Source organism: Streptopelia decaocto (assembly GCF_964273445.1).
Source record: "Streptopelia decaocto genome assembly, chromosome: 15".
Taxonomy (NCBI): domain Eukaryota; kingdom Metazoa; phylum Chordata; class Aves; order Columbiformes; family Columbidae; genus Streptopelia; species Streptopelia decaocto.
The window spans coordinates 10249410-10264567 of NC_138670.1; the positions used below are offsets into that span (position 1 = coordinate 10249410).

A 15158-nucleotide genomic window follows, 5' to 3' on the forward strand; every position below is an offset into this window, starting at 1 on the left:
TGTTTGGTTTTCGTGAATTTTTGTTGTTGTTTTGGCAGAGGAGAGCAGATCTTGCCAGACTTTTCTGAACTTTGATCCCGGTTTCTAGAAACTTTCTGATGGAATCCAGCAACAAATACAAATTCTTACAACGTGCATGGGGAGGGTTGACTTACTATTTCATGCATGTAAGGATAGAGAGAGGACTAAAAACGTTAGCGCATTGGCAACTAATGTTTTTATTTTATTTTATATTTTTTTTCTATCTAGGATGTTTGCTGAAATGCAGCCCACGTCAGTACTGAGATGGTATTAACTACTTAGTCGCTTGTGTAAAATGTTCATACTCGCTCCAGTCTGTTCCTTCCACCAAACTCAGCCAGGATACCAGTTCACTCTTGTTCGAGCGTTGCTATGTTTGAACAGAACTAATGTCCTTTCCTTTGGCCTGAGCCAACTCGCTCCCTCCCAGGGACGGTCATGTCAATACCAGCCATTTGCTAATGCCTTTGTGTGGGTCTTCCTGGAAATGCCTGAAGATCTATTTGCTGTCATGTGGAGATCAGAAATAGATCTTGCACAAGAAGAGCCACTGGAGGAGAGCCCCGTCGGAGGCTGTACTTGCCCTCCTTGGAGACCAAAGCTGTTTCCAATTTAGCAGTTGACACACAGGGAGAGAGATGGAGACTCTTTAATTTGTGCAGATTGTTGGTCCTTGTAGTCTTTCACAGGGCTAACTATAACCGCCCGTAGGAACCCCAGTCTGTTTGCTTCCAAAAGGAGAGGATTCTGACAGAAGACTTGGTAGCAGGTGGAGCTCGTAGCAGGCTATGGATTCAGACTGAGGAATTCCAACTTAAGTATTTTTAGTACAGGCCTGAGAGTCAGACTTGCTTTCTGTTCTGATATAAGGCAGACTTGCCATGTTATGTTGGGCCGCTCAGGGCTGCATATCAGTTCTGTTTCTGAAAGGTAGATGATTTTTTTGGGCCACCAAGGTGGTGTGAATGTTAGTGTGAGGATTCTGATTTGTGATCCGTGTTGGAATTCAGGTGCAGTGGTTGCAGACTTCACTGTCTACAGCTGCTGCAGGTTGCAGCCTGTTATATCGTTATAAAATGGAATATGTGGAGGTTTAGGTTTAGGGTGTGGAGCTGTCAACTGCTGTGACTGAAAAATGTGGCTGAAAATGGCTTCAACTTCTGCCGTTAGTGCAGTAATTTGTGGGTGGGACAGTCGTCTGGGGACAGTAACGTGAAATCACGGTGGTCTGAATTGCATGTGTTTGAGCACTGAGTAAAGGCTGCTTAAGCCTATGTGAAGCATTTGACATAGCACAAACTTTTCTCATGCAAATTCCAGCTTTTCTGTTCAGTAAACTAGAGCCCGGCTCTGTGCTCTGAAACGCTGTACGAGTGACGGGATGAGCTCTGCCAACTGCCGTTGCTCGTGCCGTGTGGCAGGACGTGCTGGAGCTATGACTTGCAAACCCTTTACAAACTCTGCCTGACCTTTCTGAAGACTGTTCACAGAGCAGTGGAAGAATTTTTTGACTGAACTTATCCATGTTTGGTAATTGTTTCCTGTTGTTTAGGACTCGGTTTGAGAGTACAGTGAATCTGGCTGGAAAGGAACCGCACAAGGGGTTATTTTCTCTTTTAGCATCGCACAGCTGTGGGTCGGCTGTCTGTGAATCAGCATTGAAGGTGGAATAAATAACTCGTGCTTTTTCCATGAATAAACAGGGTTTAATCCAAATCCTTAATTGTATTCCTTAAACATGTGTTCGTTAAAGCATAAGCAAAACAGTGATGGGTGCGCGGGGGATTCACTCCGCCCAACACACACACCTTTTAACAATAAGAGGTGTGCTTAAATACAGTAAGGTATTACATATTCATAATAACCCCAGGAGCGCCTATACATATTCATTACCTTTCCCCGCTTCTTATTAAAATGAGTCTCAGATAATCATTTCCATAGTCTCCTCCTTGAGCCCTCCCTGTTGCGCCTGCGCAGTGTCACTTGGTGGCCTTGAGAAGGGATCTTTGGATGAAGGCTCCTTCAACTTCGTCACAGTGAACTTTTTACCGTTTTGGCTCATTATGATGAATTAGCTGGAACCCAAGCCGCCAAGTCGCCCGAAACCAGACTGGCGCCCCCTTTTGCTGTAAATCTTGATTATCTTGTCTCCTCAAGGTTACAGCTGGTGCTGTAAAACTCTGTTACTCTAAACTAGGCATTCATTATGTGGCTTAAAGTGTTAGTTCGTTAGTAGGCACTCATTATGTGGTTGGTTAACCCTTAAAATGTTAGTTCCCTCTATAAATATAACTTCATAAACAAGTTTCACAACTTTTTACATAGAACTTAACCACCTTTTCCTTTTTTCAGGTTCGGAGCCCGTGCCTCATTTGGTTATATCTGTAAACATTGAACATCTTGTCAGCGCGAATCACAGCTGCATTTCTCACAAAGGCTTGTGTAGCTGTGGATCTGGCATTCTCAGGAGCCTTTGGTAGCTGTGAAACTGAAAATATTTATTTGTTTAGTGTAAGTTGGAGCACAAATTCAGGTTAAGGCACCAGGTCTTAGCATGGGGTGTTTTTTTTCCCGACATGAGCCATTTGCTGCTCAGGACTATAAACAGAGGGAAGTAAATGTAAGATTTCTCTTTTCACTTCAAGCGTGGAGAAAGCCATGCTATAAAAAAGAGGATGCTGTACCCGACAGGAAATCACCCCTCCCTCCCCCTTCCCCAGGGCTTGCTGGAAATGAGAAATGGGAGGACACACCTTTGGGAGGGGACAGGCTCTGGAACCAGAGATGTCACCGTGCTGCTAGTACGTCCAAGTACTCTTGGAGGCAATATGTGAAGAACACAACAGCCAGTTTAAGCTGGATTTGCATGGCCTTGCTTTGCTCTATGTCCTTAAATCTTCAGTGCCAGTGAGAGTTTGTTCTCCCAGGTGCTGTTGGCAGCTCCCGAATGTCATAGGGACGGCACTGGAGTGGACAGCTTAGGTTAACTTGAGGAACTTGAAAAGGCTACACTTGGTTTAGCAGCTTTTCAGCTGAAAAATAGAAAAAACATATTAAAATCATATTTTGTTTGGAAATTGGCTTGGTAACCTTACTTTTAAAAATTTTTTTTCTGGAGCATCAGGAACATCCCTTCTGAAAGGAGACGGTATTTGAATCACAAATCACTTCCAGTGTGAGGATGCACACCAGACCTGTAACATATTGAGGAATGTTTCTCTCTGACCCTGTAAGCAGTTACGTGCCTTGTGAGACTTGCATTTTCTCAGCCATCTAATGAACCGTTCTGAGGTAGCAGAAAAGGGATCGAAGTTTTTCTAAGGAAATCGGAGGAAGGCAGAATGACCATGCGTTTCTCTTTTGTAGGTGGTGGTTCACTTCTCTCAGCCAGTTTGAGCTGAGGTCTAATTTAGTGTTCAAGAGCTAAGTGGAAAAATTCTGGTCCTACAGGAGAATCTTTTGTGGTTCCTTCACACAGCTTGGACTGGAGGCCAGAGAGGGCTGTGGATTTGTGTTGTTTCATCCAGGAAACTGTGCTGACTCAGATCTTCGAGGCGTTCGCAGTGTCTCTCAACCTGCACGTTGCGTTGATGATTTCATGTCCTGTGGGTCTAGTTAAGATGAGGTTACCTTCCTGCCAACTCGAGGATGTGAACACAGCCAGCGCTTGAAGGATTTCCCAGCCTGTTCTATCAAACAGGACAAGAGGTGGATCCGAGATGCTGTGATTTCCCAGGGCTGCTGGTGTCGGGCTGCAAACCGGTCAAGTGTCTTCCTACGGCGTCTCTGTGCCCTTGAAAGCCGCGCTGCTGGGTTACACAGCAGCTCGCTGAGCCCTCGTGATGCTGACGCTTTGGCATCCCCACCGTGCTGACAAATACACCATTGCTGAGGTTACAGGGCAGGTCGGAGTTTTGGTGAAATGCTTGTGTTAATTGGAAGGGAAACAGTATGGCCAGGTCCAGGAAGGATCTTGCAGTGACCTGTATGGTTTTCTAGCATGTGTACAAATAACCCTCTTGCCCCTCAGGTCTGAGCTAACGCGATAGCTTCTGTTGGGCTTTTGTAGCACACAGAGTCACCTCACCTTCAGAATTTTATGGTCAGGAGTAGGTTGTGTCAAAAACTAACTCTCAGGCTCAGTGGCACAAATGGGATGGCACCAGTAGGTACATAAGGTGTGCAGCCCTGCTGACTGAGGCATATTGTAATTCTGGGGCTGCAAAGCCAAACCCATGTCAATGTAGGCTCAGGTGAAGTGGCTGGTAGTGGCGAGGGATGTCTCCAGAACTTAAGAGCATTTCAGTTTGCGCTGTCTCCTGATTGCCCCCTTAACAGGCTGCGGTTTTTCTCGTCTCCATCTGAGGTGTAGATTAGTTACAGGAATCAGACAGCAGGATGGGCGATTTCTTTCAACTAATGGCAGGATGGGGCTGGATTTTACAGTTTGTGTCCTGGCCTGTGTTTTGGAGGTGGAAGTATGGAATTTCCTATCTAAAGCGGAAGTTCTAGTCACTGACTTTAGACAAGGGCTAAATTCTGGCATTGTTCTCTTTAAACATTTTATAAAAGCTGCTCAAGACACAGAGTGGCTGGAGCTATGCTTCCAAGAAATGTAACGAGTTTATCTAAAACAAAACAAACCCCCAAACAAATCAACAACTAAGCAGTGTGGGTTTTACGTGCTGGGGGAAGCGGAGATTGCTGGGCCTTTCCCTTGCACAGCGTGTGATGGTGTCAGCTCTGCCCAAACTACAGCCAGAGCACTTGTAGGGTTTGGATTTCATCCCCACACGTGCAGTGAGCAGTTACTGATAACTAGTTACTGACGGTGCTTTAAACAGGCTGCATTTGCACACCCTTTTACAAGACGTGGTGGTGGTGCATGGTGCTTGTGACCAGTTGGTTGGCGACAAGCTCTGGGCAAAATCTCCAGGGCTGGTCTCGGTGGTGGGGCCAGGAGGCCGCAATGGCTGCTGCTGCGGATGCTGCAGACCACATCTCGCAGCGCAGAGTCTTGGCTTTATTCAGATACTTGCTGATCGTGGCCAGCACTGGGTGCCTGGGCTGCTGTGCTGGGGCAAGCTGGCTGGTTTGGCTGGCTATAAGCAAGCTATGGCATCCATGGGATTCACCGTGGCTGCCTTCGCGTGATTTTGAAAGCAATTCTCTGTGTCACGGGATGAATTATTGTTTAGTTTCTCTCTGCAGCGTGGTGTAGCTGGACATAATGGCTGCAAACATCATTGCCTTTGCTGTTAAGCTTTTCTGAAGCACCCACACAACCTTGTAAATCAGTGCCACAAATGCAGAGTCTCGCTTATTCTGAGGGCAGCGTTGGTCTCAAAGAAAAGTGAAGCTTCAAGGATTTTCATGCGTATTGTCTTCTATCAGCGTTCACCATATCATGTATTGGTACTAGTCTGGACATTCTCTTTTATTAAGCAGTGACACAGGGCATGACTTGCACCAATACCTCGATGATGAGAAAGCGCACGCCTTTGAATAAACATCAGTCACTGCAATACATTAAAAAAATAGCTAAGCGCTTTGTTTTTTCTTTTGACCGTGTCATCTGAAGTTCCTCTAGGCAGGTCTAGACAATGGGAGGTAAAAATACCAGTGGCTGCTCTGTACTGGTCCTCCAGCAGTTGTTAGGTCTGGCACGTGACTTATCTTTTGTGTCTTGAATTTTCCTGTGTCTTAAATAACAATATGTCCCCTGGTTGACGAGAGAGCTGAGAGTTGTTACACGTCCTGGATTATAGCCACCTGCTCAACATATTGGTTAAATTTTGGAAAACTTCTGAATTTCTCCTTTTCAAAATGTTTTAGAAAGTAAGCCAAGCTATTTTACATGCATTCTACGTATGTGAATGAGAGAACTTCAGAATTTTAAGAGCATCTAATTGCACTTCAAATGTTTAAGGTCTCATTTGGAATGTAGTCTTTGCATATTATTACTTTTATAGTCTCTGATCCTTTTGCATTTAAAAACGTTGATGACAATATAATGCCTTATGAGCCTGTTGTTACATTTCTTTTACCTGGAAGCTAATGCCTGCATTCACCTGTTTGTTCATGGTCCTCTTATTTCTGGTAATTCTCTTCCATTTTGTTGAGAAAAGTCAAAGCTGCTGTTAAAAAGAGTTCCTGTTGTCAGTGCTGCTCTTTGGGGCTCCTTCCAGCCTCACTGGAGGGCAGTGACAAGCAAGGCTCCAACAAGTCTTTTGGATGCCGCTCTTGTAGAGCGTTGCAAATGTTTCTTTTCAAAGGCTGTTTAATAGGATAAATATACCCAAGCTCCCCATTCCTCTGCAGTTACTCACAGTGTAAAACTGTCTTGCGGGGGATTGGGTTACCGCCCCGAGCTGACTCCAGTATGTGAGCTGGAGTTCCCTTTACTCCTGGAGGTGGGGTAGGGAAGGCTGATTTGAACCTAGCGAGATTTTTAAAGTTTGGATTCAGGGATTTTGGCAAAGAGGCTGCTCAGCTGAGTCTGCAGTCTCAGGGTTCATTTCTAGAGCTGCCTTTCCCCTCATTCTTTTAGGGGACAGCAAAACCCAAGGATTTGAATTCAGCATCTTACAAGTATTAAGAAAAAAGGGCTGGAGAGTGCTGTGTCATTCTGCAAACAAGGGGTCTGCAATTTGTCTTAGGCCAAGTGAAGCACGATTATCATGTAAAGTCCGTGTCACATCCTCATTTAGACCTGTCCTTACAGTTACCTTGTTTTATATTTCCATTTACCAATCATCAGGCAACCTTCTGCTGCCTCAGCCAGGAAGACTTGTAGCAGTTCTAGTTATTTGGGTAAACAGGGGCGTGCGGAAGAAGCAGGGAGGTGCAGGCACTTGTTCTCCACTGCTGCATTAGAGGAAATACTGTATTTTGTGCTCGGACATCTCACCCGACCCAGCGTGCTGTGGCAGTGGAGATGGGACGCTGGCTGAAAGCGGTTGCTCTATGCGGTGGCTGGATGGAGAATCCTGTCTCCAGTGTCGCTCACTTTCCAGATGTCCCATGCAAGAAGCAGAGCTACAGGCAACGTGTGGTTTGATGGATGCGCAGATGTGGCTTTCAGCTGTTGAAAATGAAAGGCTGATATCTGAGGCATTTGAAGTATCTTGCCTCAGTTATGCTTCCATTTCCTCCCCAGCAGTAAATGAGATGTAGAAGAAAATTTGACCACCATCCTTTTGATCTACTTACTACATTGATAACACTCTGATTTGCTGTGCCAGTGTGGCTTAATTGCTCATCCTCAGTTGTTGAGAGAAGTGAACTGCATGTGGAAATCTGAGGTGGTTTTCTCTCTTCTGGCGCTAATGCTGATCTGAGTTTGCTCTGTCTCTCTAGCCCCCGCAGGGGCTGGACTTATGCTGGGCACTCAGTAGTAGAAGGCTGCTTCTTGACAGAGGAAAGCACATTTACATTTCTCTAAATTGCCTCACTTAAAAATAAAAATAAAAAAAAAAAAAACAGGCTGCTTATGAATAGTGGAAAACTATTTACTGCTTGAGGAAAAATTAGCATTAAAAAGCTGCTTAATGCCAGCTGGTGAATGTGAATTTTTCATTGCCTTGTCATGTAGGTTTTTCCAGAACTAGTTCATGGTGCATTCTGCTTCACTGTGCCACCTTAATCCAGGAGCATTTTTGAGATGCAGAGAAGGCACAGGAAGGAGGCAAGTGAACAAAAGAGGATGTTTTGATACTCATGGGGATATGTGTGTAGATGTTTTTTCTTTTTAATAACTTCACTCTATTTAAAGGCGGCTGAGTGTGTCTCAGATTTATAGAAGAGGGGCTTGATGTTTGCATCAGTACAGAGGGGCTCCCATGTTATCCATTCCTGTTCTGCACCTCAGAACCACGTTGTGGTCCCCAGTCTGGCATTACTGCTCTTTATCAGACAAACCTGGGGCGTGGGAAGCTGGAGAATGTGCCCCTGCGGCTGCACGGGCGGCTGTTTCTGCCGGAGGACACAGCGTTCGCAGGACAGCGAGTGCTGACACGCGGCGATGGCGAAGGAGCCTCCGCCGGAGCCCCTGGAATGCTGAGCTGCTCTCGGCCTGACAGAGCTGTGGGCTGCGAGATAGCGCAGGAATGTGCAGTGTAAAACTGGGGAGATGATGACTCTTTCAGTGCAGCTTGAACTGGTAAGTGGGACTTACCCGAAGGTATTGTCCTGCTCTTTCATCTCGCTGATTTTCTTGGTAAAAGGGATATTTTCCTATTTTCTGAGCCATCCAATGCACTGGACATCAGCTTGAGAGTTCTTGTCCCAAGCTGTCTGACTAGCAGAGCTTTGGCAGATGCTGGGAACTACCTTAAAGCAATGCGGGTAGTATTAAGGGCCGCTCATACATATTTGATGTATATACAGAGCTGTGTGTAGGATTTGAAGACCAGAATTCCAAGGACTTCATAGCTATTGTTTTTTGGCAAAAGGAAGAGAAGAGAGAGGGGGGCATCCTGATGTACCTGGACCTTCAGATGTCTTGGAGTGCTTTATAGCAGTAGAGCTACCAAATGTGATGTTCTTTAGCTGTCCCGCCTCCACAGGAAAATCTGTGTCGGAAAACCTCTTGAATGTGAACACGAATGTCCTCCCATGCTGGGGAGGATGTGGTTTGAACGCCATTTCACTTGAGCACATTGTTTTTGGGTTGCCCAGGGTAGGGAGGAGGACTCTCTGCTCCTGTGCCTTGTCTCATGTTCACTTGCAGCTTTGCTGGGTGTTTGGCCATGTCACCGGAGCCTGTGAGGACCCAGGTGTGCACACGTTGAGACGCACCGTGCTGCAGCGGGCAGCGAGGGAGGGTTTTACCAGCTCTGTGACTGCACCATGGCCATGACAAGCAGGAGTACCTGGGCTGGTGGTGTTTAGCAAATATCCCTCACTCTTCCACACCCCACTGAGCAGCACACTGTTAATCGAGCGGAAAATACAAGTTTCTATATGCACAGCCCATGCCTGTGGGTAGGCTAAGCCCGGCTGAGCATTTGGTAACTGGATTGTGATTCTACTTCATCCACATGTCTGTGAGTTGTCATTTTGTCTGTGGGTTGTGTTAGCGGGTTCTTGCAGGGGTGACAGTTGGAAGGAGGGATGCTCCTGTGGAGGAGCAATGGTTTGGGGATGTAGCATGACCCTGTCTGCTTTACTTCATTGCTACAAAATGGTTAAATCTGTCCTTTAGAGAGAAATTAATCTCTGATCTTTTAACCTTGGGAAAGTCTGCCTCCTGGAGCTGTGTCTGCAGTGTTTTAGGGAGCGTCTGGGGCAGCAGTAACACTGTGGTGCGGTCAGCGTGGGTGGCTGCTTCCCAAGGACTGGCCGATAGCACCCACGATGCTGCAACGTGTGCTGGCGCAAAGATCTGCAGAAAGTTTCTGTGTGCCCAAAATAGGGACGGGTTCCCCCCTCAGCGGGGTGAGCAGCGATGTGAAGTCACTGCCAAGTTAGCCGCTGCTGTGGGGTTTCATCTCTGTCCATGTAGGGATGTCGTGGTGCCCTCTGATGGCGGGTGGCTGTGTGAGCTGGTCTGCATCAGAGCCTTGGGATGATCCAGCCCACGGCGTCCTCCACGCTGGGATGGGCTCACTTGTGGATTTATAGGGTTTACACCTCCTGCAGCACTGTCCCGCAGGAGTCCCCTTGGGAAGGAACACTTCATTACCCAATCAATCAATCAAACCTTTAGTATTTCTATTTAAGTATTTAATATTTCTGTTCAAGGAGTGGTCACTGTAGTGAGTGCACTGTAATGTGAAGTGCTGCCCAAGGCACAGCATCCTTCTTACTGTTCATCAGGTTAGAGCTCTCTGGTCCCTTTTGCAAAAGAAAAAGAGGGATGCATCTTTCTTCCATTATTAAATGTCCCTTCTTCTCCCACATCTCTTATCTCACGTTGTCTTCTGGTAGTGTTAAAAAGTTACATAGCTCCTAAATAAACGCACAGTGCTTTGGAACATCGTGGGATGAGGTGCTGTCTGGGGCCTGTTGTTGGACCCTTTGAATGGGCGCAAATCCACAGTCCCACAAAACTTGAAGAAACTGGTTGCTGATGGGATTGCATGGGAGACCAGTTTGTGTGGCTGGAAGCAGCAGTGGGGACGGACGTGAACAGGAAAGATCATCCCTCCGTCATGGCAGTGACCTTGGGCGGGGGTGTGACGGGGGCGTGAGGAATGGTGACTATAGGTTTGCAGAACATGGGGTGAGCAAGCCCTTTGCAGCTGTGAAGTGGCGTGTGAGGGCCTGTCCTGCCCCTGGTTTGCTCCATTCCCTGTTCTGCCGGGGAAGGGATGTCTTCCTGCAGCTGCTTCGCAGCCCGTTGTAAAGTTGGAGTGCAGTTTGAGTAACCGAGTGATTCCTCTCCAGCCTTTTCTCCTCCCTCCGCTTCCTGTTCCTCAGCTCTGCCTTGTTTGCTCAAGTCAGGAAGGGGGAGGGTATGGGGGAAGTTAATCATTAAACAGTAATGTCTTCTCCTTAACTCCTTCACAACCTGGGGGCAGAGTGCTCCTGGCATTTCCAGACCCCTCTTCTGCGGACCTGCAAGAGTAAACCAGCAAATGTAGCCAAGCTCACTTCTGTGCTGTCAGTAAAAAGCGGTGGATTTCTGTGTGATGGTTCATTCAGCAGAGTGCTGACCCAGGAGGAGGGTTTTGTGGCGAGGTGGTTACATCTGCCTGTCCCGCAGTGAGGGCTGAGGGTGGAGGGTGGATAAAGGGCTTGGGTCCCCTCTGCAGGGCTGGAGGAGCCCAGCACCCTCCTGGGGTTTTCACTTCCTGGTGGAGTTGGATTTGCCTTTGTCATTGGTGGGGAGAAGCAAAAACCACACCTTCTGGGACAGCACTTCTTGGAGGTTGTGTGCACAGACCTCCAGCCACAGGACCTGCCTGGCTGGAGAACTGCAGCACTTCAGCGGTTCCCTTGAGGTATGTGCCTTTTTCACTTTGGAATCCACCAGCTGTTCTTTTGCTTAAAAAGAAGGTTAAGTTCGTTTTCCCCTAACTGCAGAAAGCTTGTATGCCTTCACTGAAACTGCTTCTGGGGTGTTTTGGCCCCTTTAAGAAGCAGCCTGTGGCTTAAATGATTTGGAGCATCTTGGCTACACAAAAGGTGTATAGAGTTAATTTAACACAGTATTTAATTTGCTAATGGCTGTGTTCTGTTCTCTGAGGGCAGGACTGCCTTTTTTTTTTTTTTTTTTTGGTGATATTTTGATTTGTGGAAGACGATGAATATAAAAGCAGCACCTTCCTCGTCTTGTAATACAATAATACTGTCCTCCATTTGACCCTTCAATACATTTTCTTGGAGGGTTGCTAAGTGCCTTGGCTGGTGTGGTCTGCGGTGCTCAGGAAGCGGCCTGGAGCTGGCAGGTGCCCTCACATGCGCTCCGCAGCCATTAGTAGTTGCTCAGTTGCTATTCTGGTGCCACCTGGGAGCTTCGGCTCCTGGTGACGCTGTTGGAGGAGGCCGCAGGATGTCTACGCGCAGGCTGAGCCTTCACACCCCAAACTTGAGTATCAAGTACCTGCTGTGCATGGGAGGAGAAAGGCAAATGCTACTATGTGAGACCGCCCAGAGACAGTTGGGTCTGCATGGAGGGAGATCAAAGGGGTTTTTTGAGAGCCTCCTCTCCTAATTCTACCAAAGTTGTGTCCCTGCTGTCTGGCTGAATTCCACATCTCTGAAGGGACCTGACAGGTATGTCCCGATGCTTTTATAATGGAGAGCGCTGATGTCCCTGGCAGTCCAGTTGCTCTCTTATAGCCTCAACGAGGTGTGCGTAGAGCTTGGTGGAGAGCCGGGCACCCGGCCAGCGAGGCTTTCTTTAGAAAGTGAGCACAGCACAGCCTTGGAGCTACTCTCTGGAGTTTCCCCCGCCGGGGACTGCAGTGGGCTCCGCAGGGTGGGTTCATGGCACAGAAAGCCCGTTGAGTTGGGATTTCCCTGTGAGTCACCGCAGAGGAGCCCTGGCTTGGGAATGGGCAGGGGGAAATCCAGGAAGGTGGGAATGCCTCCTCGTGCCCATCTCTGAGAGAGAGCATTTCTCCTGCTCTGAGAGTTCGGAGAAGCGCTGACTGTGTGACGTGGGTTCCTCTACCTGGCACTGGCGATGGTGTTTCTAGCTGGTGGAAGTTTTTCTTCTCTTCAGGAATTTGTGAGCAGTCTCCACCCAGCAAGTTGAGAATTGTTTCCAGGAGAAGAAATGGCGTTCACCTGGCAGTCTCTGGAAACCACTTAACTGTTTGTGTGATGTATTTTTGTTAGGAAAACTGAAGCACATACGCCCGCTGTGCCAATGGACTTATTTGAGAGTTTCGTGCTTCTTCCACTACCTTAGACTTTGGACAAAACCCCTCCCAACACCTTGTTTCCTGCAGAAACTGGTGCCGGCGGCCACAATAAATGACTCTGTGATGATGTGGGGCCTGTAATTACTCTGTGTCAATGTCTCTGGGCAGGTTTCTCCTGGGTTGCTCTTCTGCGGGGTGCAGGGAGATTACAGGTCCCTGATGTTGGTCCCTGTTTTTTCCAGTTACGACAAAAATCTGAGTCTGGCAGTTGTTCTGGCTGCTTTCTTAACTCTTGGTGTTTTCTTTACATTAGAAGTTTGATTAATCCATTCAGTCCTGGGCTGCAATAATGTTTTTCAGGGCATTTAGTAGATCACCCCAGATGAAAAATCTTCCCAAAGATCTTCTGGTACAGATCTCCTGAATGAGACAAAAGAAAAAAGCTCTGTAGTTCAGGATTTAACCTTTTTTAATCATTATTTTTTTCCCTCATTCCTGCAGACGCTTTACTGGCAGACCTGGAATCCACCACCTCACATATTTCCAAACGGCCAGTGTTTCTAACAGAAGAAACGCCTTACTCCTACCCAACTGGAAACCACACGTACCAAGAGATTGCGGTGCCACCTCCTGTGCCCCCGCCACCTTCCAATGAAGCCCTGAACGGCACTGTGATTGACCCCATAGATCAGTGGCAACCCAACGTATCCAGATACGTCCACCAGCAAGTAAGTGAACATTTGCAGATGGGGAGGGCACATGCTTGTTTTGTTGGTGCAGTATCTCTCGAGGAAGTGAACAAGGGGAGGGAACAGCAAGATGTGAGGATGAGTTTGGCTGTGAACAGAGTGGGGAAATGGGGGGAGGTGTGGGGTTTTAATACAACTAACTGGTTGGAGCAAATGGCAAAAGAGAATTTGAAACCCATCGTCATTGTTCCAACAAAATGGTAGTGTGATGAGATTAGTGTTAGTCATCTGTCTTGTAGGCTGTGGAAAGCAGGCTGGGGGTTTCCAGCACAAATCTGCGACTCATAGGCAAATCTGAAGCAAGTGGAGAACAGCTGTTTCTAGTATAGCTCATCTGATAGAGGCTGGCTCAGCTATATAGCAGATTTTTTTTTTTCTTCTTCTGGGATTTGTTCTGTTCAGTCCACGTGTGGGGTTGCAGTGCAGTAGTGGACCTGTTCGTTTTGTGTTCTCCGTTCCCAACACAAATCTCATTTCCACAGCCCCAGTCCCAGTCTCCCATATACAGCTCTAGTGCCAAAAGCTCCAGTGCCTCTGCTTCCAGAGACGGGCTCAGCTCTCCTTCTCCCCGTGCCAGTGAAGAGGAACACGTCTACAGGTACCTCGTCCCTTTTAAGAGATAAGCCTCACTCACAGCCTGAGCCTGCCGTGCCTCACTGTGCTCCCTGTGTGTTATGTTGCCCTGTGTTGGTTCTGATCATCTCTTTTGTAAGAGGCCACTGTAACTTCCATGCTCATTTCAAACACTGACCTGACCCTTTGGTTTGCTCAGCTGCAGAAGGGGTTAAGGATCCCTCAGACAGAACAGGGTCTGGATTCTGTTGTGAAGGATTTGATGCAGAGAAAAGTGACAAATCCATCCCCCTGTTAAGCGACCCAAAAGTTGTTTAGGAGAAGTGGGTGACCTTAGGGTCAGTTATCGCAGGGAGCGCAGTTACCTGTGGCCTAGCAGGATGCGCAATGACTTGAATTTTCAAGTAAGTTAGAATTTAAAACTTTAATCTCAGTAGATGCTGGATAACTTGTTTATACTGTCAAAGGCAGCTCGTCTTACTCTGAGATCAGAGGAGCAGCCTGTGCAGTAGGACAGACCTTTCTGCTGAAGTGGGGATGGGTGAGGAAGAGGCTGTTGGACCTTTGTCTCTGTCCCTCTGCAGTGCCCTCTGTCTGGGTACCTTTTTCCAGGAGACTGGTGTTTCTCTGGTGTGTTCTAACTGTGCCCAGCTCTTTCTGCTGAGCAGAGAGCTGTTTTCAACCAAAACTAATTCTGGGTAGAGACAGGCGTGTCCAGAGATGGCCCAATGGAGGCAATAATCACCGTTTTTTCAGATGGTTGCATGCAATTAGTACAAAATGGAGATAATTACAGCCATAAGTCCTTCTCTACAAGGATCTGGCATGGCTTGGTTCTGGTGTGAATTGTGTGCTTGGGTCAGGATGAGGTGTGCCCTCCTCACATTGCATGTGTGCATTTTTTTTTTCCAGTGTGAAGAGAAAGATAACTGCCCTTATGGAATTTCATAATTGTCACTGATGTTGGAGGTGTCAGAGTCCTAAAGTCTGTTACGTATTAACTCTGAGCATAATATGGTAGTGCGTGCAAGACAGAGGTTCCCATTTTGAATTTGGAAAGTACCCTTTTGATAAAATAAGAACGTCTAGAGCATTAGAAGTTGTTTCTGTGTTTGTAAAACTAGGAGAAAATAAAAATAATCTCCCTGCCATTGAAAATGGGAAGACTCTTATAGTGTAATTATGATAAAAACCACTGCATTGGTGCTGAGTTTTGCTTTGAAACAATTTGCAGTTGTGTGTATAAATGGGCTCACCCATATAGGATAAGCAATAATTACAACCAGTGTTTTGTACACACTTGTGCACAGCTACACTTCCTTCAGGACTTGTGTATTTAACACAGTAGAAAAAGTTTCAAATTACTTTTTAATAAATTGATTAGAGTTTCCCAAATTAAAGGTTTGAGGACTTGAAAAGAGACCTTGAGTGCTGCAAGAGGCTCCCACGTAACCTGCTGCTTTCGATTTTTGTTGATAGCTTGAGGTTTGTACTTTGCCTC

At 46.9% G+C, this 15158-nt stretch overlaps 1 protein-coding gene across 6 annotated transcripts in view; it reads left to right on the forward strand.

Moving 5' to 3' along the window:
• PXN (paxillin) overlaps positions 1 to 15158 on the forward strand; it is a 48678-nt gene that overhangs the window by 16043 nt on the left and 17477 nt on the right. For all 6 annotated transcript variants that reach the window (XM_082066221.1, XM_082066217.1, XM_082066220.1 and 3 more), the window contains exons 2-3: positions 12837 to 13063; positions 13567 to 13682. In XM_082066221.1, coding sequence (XP_081922347.1) covers positions 12837 to 13063; positions 13567 to 13682 — 343 coding nt within the window. The remainder of the gene's footprint in view (positions 1 to 12836; positions 13064 to 13566; positions 13683 to 15158) is intronic.